We start from the raw sequence: 14,820 nt of genomic DNA, 5'->3' as shown, positions 1-14,820 counted from the left end.
TGTCTGAGACTGGGAAGGTGCATTGAGCCCTGAAAATAATTGTTTGTTGGGGGGGGGGCTTCTGCCATGCACACACTTTTAAATGTTTTTCACATTTTGTGGAAGTTGTGGCTGCCTTGACTGGCAGCCCCAAGTTGATTCGGGGGTCAGCACTGACCCCTACTCAACCTCCCTGTTTGCAGTGAATTTTTTTGTTTTTTTCTGCCGCTGTAAATGTGCAGTGGGAGTCTCGCTATCTGCATTGGGGTCCTGGGCCTCTCACTGCACAATGCGCAATAAAATATCTACACCTATTTCAAACAGGTGTAGATATTTTATTGCGGCTGACCACATTCTTAGTCAGCTGCGAAAAAATTGACTAGTAATTACTTTCTTTGCATTCATTTACATTATTCATGCATGCAAATCACTTGCAAAGAAGGTCATAGTAATAGGGGAGAGCATCTGGCTGGGAAGATGTAAAATATCACGTATAGCATGCGATATATGCAATATAATGCATTTTAGAGTCTGATGTGGCTTGATGAATCATCCAGTTAGCCAGATACTACTGAAAATTGGCTAAATTACTCAGATAAAATAACTCCTTAACACCTCAGGAACACCTCTTTTTTTATCTGGCTGGATTTTAGCCGGATACTGACTTAGCCAGCTAAAATTTAGGCAGATAAGTGGCTCAATATTCCAAACCTTGCCATTTAGAAGATACTTTGTTAGTTATTCATCTGATGGCTTTGAATATGGACCTCTATATGTACATATATATACATGTATACTTTTCCTTTGAAAAGTGGTATAAAGTCTGCTGACTCTTTTGCTATTAACCCTAAGCGGTTTTTGTTCACTCTGCCAAGGAATGTTTTGTATGTGTCTGATTGCTGGCTTTCGCCCCTGCCCCCAACCCAACCCAATTATACTTAAGTGCAAACAGTACTGTGATTGAAGTGTTCAGAAAAATGTCTGTTTCTTGTTCTTAGTTTGCACTTCTATCACTCCTTGAGTATGCTCTGTTCATGTTCTCTACCCAAATTTCCATGTCTGAAAAGGAATAAGGAGCCTCATGTACATTATAACGAGGCATGTAATGCATTCACATTGCAGAGGCAGCAGCACTACATCTCTATCATATGCTCTTTATTGGTCTATTTACCACTATTTGGACTTCCATGGAGCTGCTTTCCAAATTCACAATAGCATAAAACATATTTGTTTAATCCTCTGAAACAATAATTTAAATTTACCACAACCTTCTTTGCAACTTTGAAGCAGAAAATTTTCAAAGGGACTTCTGAGGCAAAACCCCATTTTACATACAGAAATGGTTTTCTATAAAATTGCCTGTCTAATATGCAGGTAAATATACTTATGTATGCCCTAAATGTGCTTAAGTTTACACAGAGTGAGTGGAGGATTTCCTGTGGACAGAGCTGGTGAAGGGAGGGGTTTGGACTTGCATGTATACTTTGTAAAATTCAGCCTTATGTGTGTACATTTTTAGGGAAATTTTGTGTGCATCAAATAGCAAGTATAACTTGTGCAGGTAAATTTGGTGGGATAATTTTGAAAGCGAACTTATTGGAGTAAGTCTACTTTGAAAATTGGTGTACCTGTGCATGTATAGTTGTGACATAAGTTATGTGAGATGTTTGAAGCTTATTGCCCGAATCTGTGAATGAAACCCATAAAAACCATTTTTTCTTAATTGTTTCCACAGCTTTAATGATTTTATATACTGTACCTATATCATATCTCCTCTCGGTCATCTCTTTTCTAAGATGAAGAGCCATGGGGAAGTTTTTAGATACCCTTAATCTTCGGTGCCAATCTTTGTGCCTTTTTTAGGTTTCTCATTCCCTTTTTGAGATGGGGGTGATCAAAACTAAACATATCTTTCAAGCTATAAGTGCACCATGGATTTGTAAAATGCCATAATAATGTTTTGTTTTATTTGTAAAACATTTCTTAATTCTTAATATTCTATTAGCTGTTTTGACCACCACTGAACATTGTGTAAATATTTTATTGAGGCATCCATAATGCTCCCATTTCTCTTTTCTGAGTGGTAAGGACCATGCTAGAGATGTCAATCATACAAATAGGTTGTGCTGAGATGTATGGTGAAAGGACAAAAAAAAGGCTCTGGCTGACCTTGAACTGGCAGATGGCTGGAAAAGGAGTCTGGAGCCTTGGTCTTGAGCCACTAAGTGGCTCTGATAAAGTGAAGCTGAGCAACCCTGAAGTTCTGAGGCAAGGTCTGCAGCTTCACCCCTGAGGAGCCAAGCGCGTCCTCAGCGTATACAAAAGGAACTGCTGGATACAACATTTTTTTCCCAAGATTTCAAGGGCTGTTGAGCTGGTGTAGACAACCGAGGGGGAGATTCCATTAACACTCGTTAGTTAAATACATTTTCTATATACTAAATTGATTACCTGAAGATTCTGAACCTGCAATGAAACTGGATGTGAGTACTGCAAAGTGGATTCGAATATAGGTGGCTGAAACTGACTCCTTTTCAGGGCTGTGAACATGTCCTTGGAAGTAAAGGTATTAGTTTTATGGTGACAGTTTCAATTTGTAAGCCAGACTGTCAATATTACACTGTGTTACCATTGCAAATAATGTCAAGCTTGGACTCTGAAGCATGTGGCCTGCAATCACAGAGGCTCCAGACCTGATAGCTATAAACATACTGGCGTAGATTTTAAAAGCCCTGCGCGCGTAAATCCTGCCAGATTTACGCGAGCAGGGCACTTGTGCGCCGGCAGCCTATTTTGCATAGGCTGCCGGCGTGTGAAAAGCCCCGGGACGCGCATACGTCCTGGGGCTTTGCTTGGGGGGGCATGACGGGGGCGGCAGTCTGTGGGAGGGGCCAGAGGCATGATGGCGGTCCCGGGGTGGGGCCGAGTGCTCCGTCACAGTGGCCTGTGCCGGGGCAGGGAGCTAGCGACAGGAGTAACTCAACAAAATAAGGTAGGGGAGGGGGATTTAGTTAGGGCTGGGGGGTGGGTTAGATAGGGGAAGGGAGGGAAAGGTGGGGGGGGACAAAAAAAAGTTCCCTCCGAGGCCGCTCCAATTTTGGAGTGGCCTCGGAGGGAACGGAGGCAGGCTGCGCGGCTTGGCGAGTGCAGGCTGCCGATTTTGCGCAGCCTTGCGCGCGCTGACCCCAGATTTTAAAAGATACGTGCAGCTACGTGCGTATCTTTAAAATCCGGCTTATTTTTGTTTGCGCCAGTTGCTTGAACAAAAGTACATGTGTGCGTACCTTTTTAAAATCTGCCCCACTGTGACCTAATACTTCCCTGTCTCTATACTTTTGTAGCTGCCTGAACTGAAACTATCACAGGAGTTGATTTAAATTTTTATAGCAAAGCGGTATATTTAGTTTACTAATAAATATAAACATATGCTTACCTAAGGGTGGTGCTTTACTGGCTGTGTGGCACACCATATATTAATACCTTCTAAACAAAGAATCCCGTCTGTCTGGGCAGCCCATACCCATTTACCAGAGATGGAGGATTTTTTTCTATTTCAGTGTCAAAGTTCACTGGGAGGGTAATTTTCAAACATCCCATATAATTTATGCCACAAACACACACACAAGAACTGATTTTCAAAGCGGAATTAGGCACATAAAAATGCTTTGAAAATTATTCCAGCAAATCCATCCACCCAAGTTATACTATTTGGTAAACACAAATAATTTTTCCTGAAATTTTACACACAAGGTCAAATTTTATAAAATATACACATAAGTCCAAACCCCTTCCCAACTGCACCCCCAAGACACTTTGTTCAGTCTGGGTAAAGTTACATTGGAACATGACATGAGTGCAATTTTGTAAAAGGCCACTTTTATATGTAAAACATTGTTTTACACACTGATCCCTTTCATTCAGAAAATACTGTATTGATTTTTTTATTCTGTTGATAAATATCAGAATTTCATTATGTCTGGCATAAGTGCACTCCTCTAAAGAAAGCTTTCAATTAACCTCTATTTAGTAATAAAATAATACCTTCTTGTCAGTTTTGGCATTGTTTAGAGCATTCTGTGCATCCCTGGTCCAAATCATTTGAATTCCCAGCAGGCCTATCTGTGCAGGAAACATGGCCTGGAAATCATAGAGCTTGAAGCCTGAATCGCTAATGGCTATTGATGCTTGCCTAATTATAGAGTGGAGTGTCTTCTTAATCCCGTTCAGCAGCTCTCCTAACCAGATTTCCACATTACCCTGGAAGAATTTAAAAGAAACTTTTTAAACAGCAACAAGATGAGAAAAATTAATCACTTGGAAACAGGTTTAAAGTATGGGGCAGAGTTCTGAAAAAGGAATGAATATAAGCATATGGTATTCTGACACTACCTGTGCATTAATGGGCTCCATAAGGTTCACCTTCTCTCTTTCCTGAGATTCAAAGTGCAGAATCTGGTCATAGTTTTTATCATGGAAACCTACTTTGTTCACATTGTCAAAGAGACTCAGCAAATGTGCCTAGATCAGAGAAAAAGACAAACTGAATGATATCCATGCATACCTTTAGCCTTCAATGCTGCTGTCAAGTATCAGCTAAACAGCTAAACATGTAGCTTCAGCAGTACACGGCATATCTTTACACAAAATTCCATGTCAGGGGTGAGGGGAGTTAATTTTCAAAGCCAAGACCTGTTTTTATGTGCATAAATGCAGTGCCGGTGAAAGGGTCTGCAGCTGCCCTAGGCAGCAATGACATAATGACATCATGTCTCTCTTTCTCTTCCCTCCCGCTCCAACCTGAACCCTGCAGATCGCACACCACAAACCTCCAAAGCTCCATTCACACAATGCGATGTTTCCCAGCTCCATGCCTCTCCACCCTCATTCGCTGCTTTCAAAAATGCCACTCTTATGTCCAACTATGGTGCCTTGACTACTTGTGACACCCTAGTCCACATATCCGTTCGCCCTACAAAACTGGTTGTTCTTAACTTGACCCTGGCTCAGTGTCCCTAAAAGTATGCATGTAATCCAGTTTCACACATACTATTACATACACGGAGGAGTGGAGTGGGGTAGAGTTGGCACTTATGCACATACTTTAAATTTTTAAAAGTATGCACGTAAATATACTGATGTAAGTTGTGAATTTTCAACAGGAAATTCCAAATAGCAGGCGCAATTGTGTGAAGGTGGTTTTCCCGAGATAATTTTCAAAGTGGATGTTATGGTTCTTGGCACTGTGCAGCCTCCCCTCTACCAAGAGAACCTAGTGATGTACTCTACAGGCTGGCCAAGCTCCTCCTTCTTGCCTGCACCATACCCAGACTCCATTGATAGGAGCAATGGATGGCCTGTGCCATTTTTTAAGATGGTGCCGGCCATCCATTGCTCCTACCATGTGACAGAAGCCGGTCAATGGCACCAATAGCTCATCACATGGTAAGGGCAAAGGGCTACCGGCACCATTTTGTTTACTGGCAGCCGATGGCCCGAGAGCGGGAGATCACTCCCAGGACCCCACCGGACCACCAGGGACTTTAGGCAAGTTTTTTTTGGTTTTTTTTTGGGGGGAGTCGGGAGGGTGGGGGATTGTAATTAATTAAATCTGAAGGGTTGAGGTGGGTTTTGTTTTTTTTTCACAAAATAGCATGATAAAAGTTTTCCGATCCGGGGAGTGGACCGAAATGGCCTTCCCCAGACCTGAAAACAAAATGGGGACAAAAAAAAATTGTATGCACACCCCTACTGCCTGTCCCTTGCTTCAATGCTTCTGCATCAAGTCTCTCTTGATTCCCTGCCTTAGCCACCTTTGCCTTGTGGCCTCCTCAGATCTATCCTTGTTTTGCCTTCTAGTCTCCAGACCTTCTGATCCCAGTCTGTCCTTTCCTTGTCTCGTAGCCTCTTTGTCTTCTGTCCTTAGCCTTGCCTTGCAGCCTTGCTCAGCAGCGCGTGGTTCAGAGGGAGGTATCTTCAAAGGATACCAATGACGCATTCGAATTAGGGCATCCCAACAGTGAGGTTCTAATAATAAGAAAAGTAGTCCAAGTGCCTGTAACTAAAAACTCACCTGAGCTAAAAAATTCCAATTTATCCCTATCAATTAAAAAGCAGAATAAAAATACAAACAAAAAACACACTTTGAAATGTTTGTATGCAAATGCCACAAGTCTAAGAAGTAAGATGGGAGAATTAGAATGTATAGCAGTGAATGATGACATAGACTTAATTGGCATCTCAGAGACAAGGTGGAAGGAGGATAACCAATGGGACAGTGCTATACCAGGGTACAAATTATATCGCAATGACAGAGAAGAGCATCCAGGAGGTGGTGTGGCGCTTTATCTCCAGTATAGCATAGAATCCAATAGGGTAAACATCCTGTATGAGACTAAGGGCCAGATTTTCAAAATGTTATGCACGTAAATCCAGAGGATTTACGTGCATAACCGACCTTACACGCGCCGGGCCTATTTTCAAAAGGCCCAGCAGCGTGCATAAAGCCCCGGGACACGTGTAAGTCCCAGGGCTTTACAAAAGGGGCAGGGCATGGGCGGGGAAGTCTGGGAGTGGGGTGGGGGCGGGGCAAGAGGCTTGCAACACAGCGGCCATTGCCGCTGTGTCGAGGGATCGCATGCCAGCAGCCTGCCAGTGCGCGCAAAAGGTAGGATAAAACTTTTGGGGGGGGGTTAGATTAGGACTGGGGGGGAAAGGTTAGGGGAAGGGGTGTGAAGATCAGACTACAGGGAAGGGAATGCTGGCTTCCCTGATTCTTAACTTGCTGTTCTAATCACTGGCTACTGCTCCATTATTTGTACCTGAATGGTGTGCGAATCAGATGCTTGGCCAAGGATTTCCAGGAGTGCAGGATCCGAAACAAAGAAAAACCTGGGAAATATTAAGCGTTTCTTTTCCAAATAGCCAGTTAGTGACTTCTGACACATTTCAAGTTGTTCAAGTAAATGTGGCAATAGCTGAGCTAACGTCTCATCTCCAACACAGCACTGAACAATGTTTGGAGTTTCATGAGCTCTTTGAATTATCTTCTGCCAGGATTTATCAATGTTCTGAAACCTCTTGGCCTCCTAAAAGAAATGTTGAATATAAACATTATCTATTCTTAAAATTCATTAAGACTTTCAAACTCAAATACCTGACTCAACAAGATACCATGTTAAATATGATCCAGAGAAAGTTGCTGTTTAAACAAACACACAGTTGGTTAGGTGAAAGAAAACCAGAAGTCCACTGCATTCCGCTTTCTTCTGAACAATGAAGCCACTATACATTTGAAACTCTGTTGCAAAATAAACACACTAAAAGCTCCCATTTCAATGATAAAACACAAACATCTTCCCTTTTTTTGCAGTAGCTACCATGACCACTCAGGTACTCTTCCCAGTGGTCTCTCATCACAGTTGCACCAGAAATGAGGATGTGATGTGTCATTTTCATTTGTTAGACCTAAAAAATGGAATTTCCATCTTGCAATTTTGTTTCAGACTTCCCCATTCCATTCAGGAGATTGTTTTGGTTTTAAGATTTGCAACTCTTTCTCACTTCACATGCTGCACAATGTACCTCCAAAGAACAGCTTAGGAAAGCTGGTCTTCCTAACTCACTCGTTCATCTGAATTTTGTAATTCTTTTTGCTTTATTTTATTATTCATATAATGGTATCTCTGATGTATAATCACAATGTACTTGGACAACAGCAGCAACAACAAAAATCATCCCTCAGCATCTGCCCATTCAATTATGCCAGTCATAGCTTCCCACTTAAAAAAATTTGGAGTACACAACATATGATGATGGAGACCATTTATCTGGTTTATCAATTTCTCTCATTCTGTGGGACAAAAATGTCTATAATAAATAAGGAACCACAAAGACTAACTCAAAAATTATTAGAAGGAGGTAATAGCTGTGTATAATAATAGCACTAACAGAGAGGCTAAAGTACCAAAAGTTTACAAACAAGATGAATCACCGTGGGTCATGATTTTTTTGTATCATTTGATAGACCTTATACATGGGCATAAATGTCAATGCTAATAGCATGAACTTATTACACTAGTGGCATAATCATAGGCCATTAAATGAATTTTATATGCTCAGTGAAACCAAAGTCCAGTTATAACAAATGTTTCAAAGCGTTTCGCATTTCATTGTATTTCATTGTATAGCATTGCATTAACTTCTTTGAATAATATTGCTACTTAGCTTGATGTTTATGAAGAAACGCCCATATGTCCAAAATATGGAGAGGCCCAAGATGTGTCAGTCCGACATGGACTGTGTTTCAGCATCTGCCTTCAAGAGGCCAAATATATGTTTGATAGCTTCAGCGGCATTTTCACCTTCCTCTGCCTAGCAGAGAAAACGCATTACCGGCAGGTCGGTGAAAATGCCGCTGAAGCTATCATACATATATTTGGCCTCTTGCAGAAAGCAGATGCCGAAACACGATCCGTTTCGGGCTGTCACAATCTTGGGCCTCTCCATATTTTGGACATATGGGCATTTCTTCGTATACATCAAGCTAAGTAGCAATATTATTCAAAGAAGTTAATGCAATGCTATGCAATGAAATACAATGAAATGTGAAACGCTATGAAACTTTTGTTATAACTGGACTTTGGTTTCACTGAGCATATAAAATTCATTTAATGGCCTATGATTATACCACTAGTGTAATAAGTTCATGCTATTAGCATTGACATTTATGCCCACGTATAAGGTCTATCAAATGATACAAATAAATCGGGACCCACGGTGATTCATCTTGTTTGTAAACTTTTGGTACTTTAGCCTCTCTGTTAGTGCTATAATAAATAAGGCCCATTTTTGCCATCTGGTGGTAATGCAGGAATGAATTTTCCAAATTAGATCAATTTTTACCTTCAATCACAAGTCAGCAGAGTAAATTTTGGGAGGAGGGGTATAAATATAGAATTGTGATCACTTCATAATTTTAGCTTTACAAAAAGACCTTAAGTTTACAGCACTCTCTTTATTCCATAATATAACTTACAACCATGCCTGCAATTAGTTCACTTTTCACAACAGCAAATTGTGATGCACTCAAAAGAAACCACAGACCTGAGGCAACTGTTTTGCAATGTCACCACCAACAAACACAGCTTCAAGGTAAATCCAGAGATTCTGTACAGTCAGCCAATTTTCTATGATTTCTGTAGTATTCGACAGTTTCTGGACCCACTGTTGGATCATTGGCTTAAATGGTGCATTGTACCTGTGGAACAGTAAAATTAGATTGTAAAACCCCAGGAGACATTACTACTACTTTTACAGCACTATACGACTTATGCAGCACTATACAAAAAACATACAAGTGACAGTCTCTGTTCAGTAGAACTTTCAATCTAATCAAGAGAAATATGCAGGGCAAAAGAGACTTGGGCAATTTCATTTATTATGAAAACAGATAAAAATTTATGAGGCTATATGTGGGACAATCAAGGGTTAAGATTCAAAAGCAGCCTAAAAAAGGTAGGTTTTTTAGGTGGATTTAAATAAGACAAGAGAGCAACATGATGCACTAGCTCAAAAAAATCCATTCCAGTCATATGGTATAGCCAGGTGGAAAGCATGGAATCAGGAATTTGCAGAAGACAAGAAGGGCATAGATAGGAGTGACTTGCTTGATAAACAGACTACACAAGGAGTGTAAAGAGAAATAAGAGAGGCAAGTTAGTGAGGAGCTGCAGAGTGAAGGCTCTTAACAAGTAAGCAATAGGAGCTTGTATTATATGCAGGAACAGATAGAGAACCAATGTAGTGACTTCAAAAGAGGTGTAACAACTTTGGCAAAAGATAAGTCATACAACTGAATTTTGGAAGGACTATAGTGAAGAGAAATGGCTCACTGGGAGACCTGTGAGGAACAGGTTGCAATAGTCTATATAAGAGGAGATGAAAGAATGGATAAGGGTTCTGGTAGTGTGTTCAGAAAGGAAGGGATGGATTTTGGTAATGTTATAAAGAAAGAAATTGCACATTTTAGCAGTGTTTTGGATATATGTAGAGAAAGATTGGGGAGTTGATGATGACTCCAAAGTTACTGGCTGAAGAGACTGGGAAGATTACATGTTATTTCCCAGAAATAGAGAAAGGAAGAATAGGGGAAGTGGGCTTTGGGGGGAAGATAAGGAGCTCTATCATGGCCATGTTGAGTTTAAGGTAGCAATGGGATATCCAGGCAGCAATATCAGACAAGCAGACTGAAATCTGGGATTGGATTCCTTATGAAATTTCTGGTATAGAAAGGTACATCTAAGAATCATCAGCAGAAAGATGGTATTGAAAGCCATGAAAGGAAATCACAACACCAAGGGAATTAGTATACAGGGAGAAGAGGGCCCAGGATAGAACCATCAAGCACACCAGTTGATAGTGGGATGGCAGTAGATGAGGATCTGCCAGAGGAAACACTAAGTGTGCTGGGAGAGGTAAGAAGACAACAAGGCAGGACAGAGTCCCAAAATACAATTGAGAACTGAGTATCAAGGAGCAGATGGTGATCAGCAATAGGGATGTGAATTGGGCTTCGGACAATTGAAAATATCGGATGATATTTTCAAAATCATCAGAAATCGGGGGCTCCCCCAAAACAATAGGAAAACCCCATGATATTGATCATGGAGGTTCTCATATCATTTTGGGGGAGGGCGGGAAAAACGGCACACAAAAATAACCCCTAAACCCACCCCGACCGTTTAAAACTAATGCCTTAGCTTCCCCCACCCTCCCGACCCCCAAAAAACTTTTTACAGGTACCTGGTGGTCCAGTGGGGGTCCCTGGAGCGATCTCCCACTCCCGGGCCGTCAGCTGCCACTAATCAAAATGGCGCCAATGGCCCTTTGCCCTTACCATATGACAGGATATCCGTGCCATTGGCCGGACCCTGTCACACGGTAAGAGCACTGGATGGCCAGCACCATCTTGTGCTTCTACCATGTGACAGGGGCTGACCAATGGCACCGGTAGCCCCTGTGACATAGTAAGGGCAAAGGCTATCGGCGCCATTTTGAATACTGGTAGCCGACGGTCCGAGTGCAGGAGGTCGCTCCTGGACCCCCGCTGGACTTTTGGCAAGTCTTGTGGGGGTCAGGAGGGTCCCCCAAGACTTGCCAAAAGCTCCTGGTGGTCCAGCGGGGGTCCGGGAGTGATCTCCTGCACTCGGGCCATCAGCTGCCAGTATCAAAATGGCGCCGACAGCCTTTGCCCTTACTATGTCACAGGGGCTACCAGTGCCATTGGTCAGCCCCTGTCACATGGTAGGAACACAAGATGGCGCCGGCCATCCAGTGCTCCTACCATGTGACAGGGTCCGGCCAATGGCACGGATACCCTGTCACATGGTAAGGGCAAAGGGCCATTGGCGCCATTTTGATTAGTGGCAGCCAACAGCCCGGGAGCAGGAGATCGCTCCAGGGACCCCCACTGGACCACCAGGTACCTGTAAAAAGTTTTTGGTGGGGTTGGTAGGGTGGGGGAAGCTAAGGTATTAGTTTTAAAGGGTCGGGTGGGTTTTTTGTTTATTGGCTCGGGCGCAGCCGATAAACAAAACCGCGATCAGGCCCAATGAAAAAAAACCCACATGTGAATCGGAACCGGAATCCAAACCGATTCTGGTTCCGATTCACATCTCTAATCAGCAGTGTCAAAGCAGCAGATAGGTCAAGGAGGATAAGAATTGAGTAAAGGCTTTGGTTTCAGCCATAAACAGATCATTAGAAAGTTTGGCAAGGGATGTTTCTGTGGAATGCAGAGAGTGAGAACCAGACTGTTGTGGATCAAGAATGGTTGAGATAAAAAAGAGAGAGGCAGTGAACAGCACATTCAAGTAATATGGAAGCAAAAGGGATGGGGGAGCTGGTATGATAGTTGGCAGGGCAAGTAGGGTCCAGTGAGAATCTTTTGAGGAAGGTGTGATTGCAGCATGTTTGAAGGCAGCAGCTAAAGTAACAGTGGAAAGTGATTGAAGATGTAACAGATGGCAAGAATGACTGCAATGGAAACAGCTGAGGAGCTGAGTTTGGAGGAAAAATATAGACAGTTTCCTCCACTGTGACTTCAGAAAAGGAGGAGAGAGTGACAGAGGACAGAGGAAGGGTAGAGGAATGAAGTGGGGAGACAGACGTAGAGGTGTTCTGGTTAGGAACTCAGGACTAATTTTGGGAATGTTGTCATGGAAGTAGTCAGTCATATAGACTGATATAATAAGACCCACGCTGAAATCTGTGCTGATTTTTCTGCATGGATTTTTTGGCGCACATGGCAAAAACCAGCAGCAGTGCAGGATGTAATAATGACCACACATGCTAATTAGATTTGTGCATACAATCCCGCACACTAAACAAATGCACCATAATGCGCACAGAAATACACGCTCATGGCCCTATGTAGTGAATTGCACAGACATCCGCTTAGAAAACTGCACAGACACCTATCAGCTTGTGAACACCCGTCATTGATTCTCAGGGCGAAAGCCTTTCTTTTTCGAAAAGATGAATAAATTAGTGGTCCGGAAGTTGATGTGAAGGTGTGTAGAGCAATATCTAACCCCTTCATGATCGAGCGCGTGAAATGCAGATCGGCGATTGTGCCTCATTGAGAATCTGCCTTCTCTCTACCAGTTCCGTCCATCGCTTGGCTGACCCGCAAAAGCATACAAAAAAAAAGGTCTCCACACCAGCGCTTACACTTAACTCTTGCCCTGACTCAAGCGCTAAAAATCCGTATTAAAAGTCCTGCACTAACCCAATCTCCCTGCTAGTGTGACTCCCTGCATTGCCCATGAATTATCACCTTCTTTACATGCCATTACCATGCACTCACCTAGGAAAACCCGCAGGTCAGTAAACACATTTGTACATGCTTTTTTCTCGTGTACGAAATCCTTATTACCCGTATAGGGCTCTGTGTGAGAAAACACACATACAAATATATGTGTATGTATGCATAAGCACAAGGCAGCTTCAGCACACTTTATTACATCAGCCCCATAGTCTGGGCAGAGAGTGAAGGAGAGGAGGGAGGCGGTATGAGGAGGGAATTGAGTATAGCAAAGAGACAGTGCCGATTGGATGCAAGAGATTTTGTCAGATGGACATAGTGGTCTTGCTTGGCAAGTGCAATAACAGACTGGAAGGAGGTCAGCATGAAACTGAAATGTATGAAGTTGGCATGAGCATGGGATTTTAACCAAAGATGTGGTTCAGAGTGGGCACAGGAATGGAAGCAATTCTAGAAGTGAGTCAAGGCTGAAGTTCAGTGTGCCTTACAGGACGGATAAGGGGAGGGGCAAGAATATCTAAAGCAGAGGAGAGTATAGTATAAGAAGAAACTGCTTCATCAGACAATGTAGTGGAGGAAAGAAGAAATAAAACAGTAGTGGAGAGAATACAAAGGTTGATAGCATGGAGATTCCTGAAGGTGTGGGTGGTGATTGAACAAGGCTGATGGTCTGAGAGAGCAAGAACTGAAGTCTGAAACAGCAGTTGGAAGAAAGGACTAGGTCAAGGCAGTGGCCATTAGAGATGTGAATCGTGTGATCGATCGTCTTAACGATCGATTTCGGCTGGGAGGGGGAGGGAATCGGATCGTCGCAGTTTGGGTTTTTTAAATATCGTGTAAATCGTATAAATCGAAAACCGGCACATTAAAACATCCCTAAAACCCACCCCAACCCTTTAAAATAAATCCCCCACCCTCCCGAACCCCCCCAAAATGCCTTAAATTACCTGGGGTCCAGTGGGGGGGAGGGGAAGGGGGAGGGCGGGAAAACCGGCACACTAATGGCGCCGGCCGTACGGCAACACGATTCGACTGCAGGAGGTCGTTCCGGACCCCCGCTGGACTTTTGGCAAGTCTTGTGGGGGTCAGGAGGCCCCCCCAAGCTGGCCAAAAGTCCCTGGGAGTCCAGCGGGGGTCCGGAACTACCTCCTGCAGTCGAATCGTTTTTCCGTACGGAAAAACGATTCGCGGTAGGAGATCGCTCCCGGACCCCCGCTGGACTTTTGGCAAGTCTTGTGGGGGTCAGGAGGCCCCCCCAAGCTGGCCAAAAGTCCCTGGGGGTCCAGCGGGGGTCCGGGAGCGATCTCCTACGCTCCTGACGTCGGGGGACAAAAAAACAAAATGGCGCCAGCGCTACCTTTGACCTGTCATATGACAAGTCAAAGGTAGCGCTGGCGCCATTTCTACAACGCACGGAGGTCCGAGAGTAAAAGATCACACCGGGACCCTTCCTCTGGACCCCAAGTAATTTAAGGCATTTTGGGGGGGTTCGGGTGGGGGATTTATTTTAAAGGGTCGGGTGGGTTTTAGGGTTGTTTTAGTGTGCCAGTTTTCCTGCCCTCCCCCTTCCCCTCCCCCTTCCCCCGATATACGATTTTTTGACGATAAATCGGGGGAATTGTTATTGTATCGCGGCTCTAACGATTTTTGACGATTTAAATATATCGGACGATATTTTAAATCATCAAAAAACGATTCACATCCCTAGTGGCCATGCTTGTGAGTAGGGCCAGTAGAGTTGGAGATCAAATGATGTTAAGGAAAGGAGTTTTGAGGCATAAGTGTCAGAGGGATCATCAACATTCAGTCACTCCAATTGTTTATTTGGCTGCTATTCCCATTGCCAATATGTCTGGTCAGTATCAATGTATGCATTAGAATGGCATTTTATCTGTTAAAACAATATATACAAATATTTATTATAAAGCACCTGTTGCGGTCCCGGTCGCAAGCCTTGCGACCGGGTCCTTACCTTCCACCGCCCGGCGGCATCCGCGGGGGAGTCAGGTCTGTTTGGG

At 43.3% G+C, this 14,820-nt stretch overlaps 1 protein-coding gene across 1 annotated transcript in view; it reads right to left on the bottom strand.

The window, feature by feature from the left end:
- LOC115083294 (dynein heavy chain 5, axonemal-like) overlaps positions 1-14,820 on the bottom strand; it is a 1,259,434-nt gene that overhangs the window by 868,193 nt on the left and 376,421 nt on the right. Inside the window, exons 28-31 of the mRNA XM_029587102.1 lie at positions 9,082-9,235; positions 6,798-7,064; positions 4,369-4,497; positions 4,021-4,236 (exon numbers count right to left, since the gene is read on the bottom strand). Coding sequence (XP_029442962.1) covers positions 4,021-4,236; positions 4,369-4,497; positions 6,798-7,064; positions 9,082-9,235 — 766 coding nt within the window. The remainder of the gene's footprint in view (positions 1-4,020; positions 4,237-4,368; positions 4,498-6,797; positions 7,065-9,081; positions 9,236-14,820) is intronic.

This window comes from Rhinatrema bivittatum, chromosome 2 (genome assembly GCF_901001135.1).
Source record: "Rhinatrema bivittatum chromosome 2, aRhiBiv1.1, whole genome shotgun sequence".
Lineage (NCBI taxonomy): Eukaryota > Metazoa > Chordata > Amphibia > Gymnophiona > Rhinatrematidae > Rhinatrema > Rhinatrema bivittatum.
The sequence above is the reverse complement of the archived record's forward strand: the minus strand, read 5'-3'. Positions and strand labels throughout refer to the sequence as shown.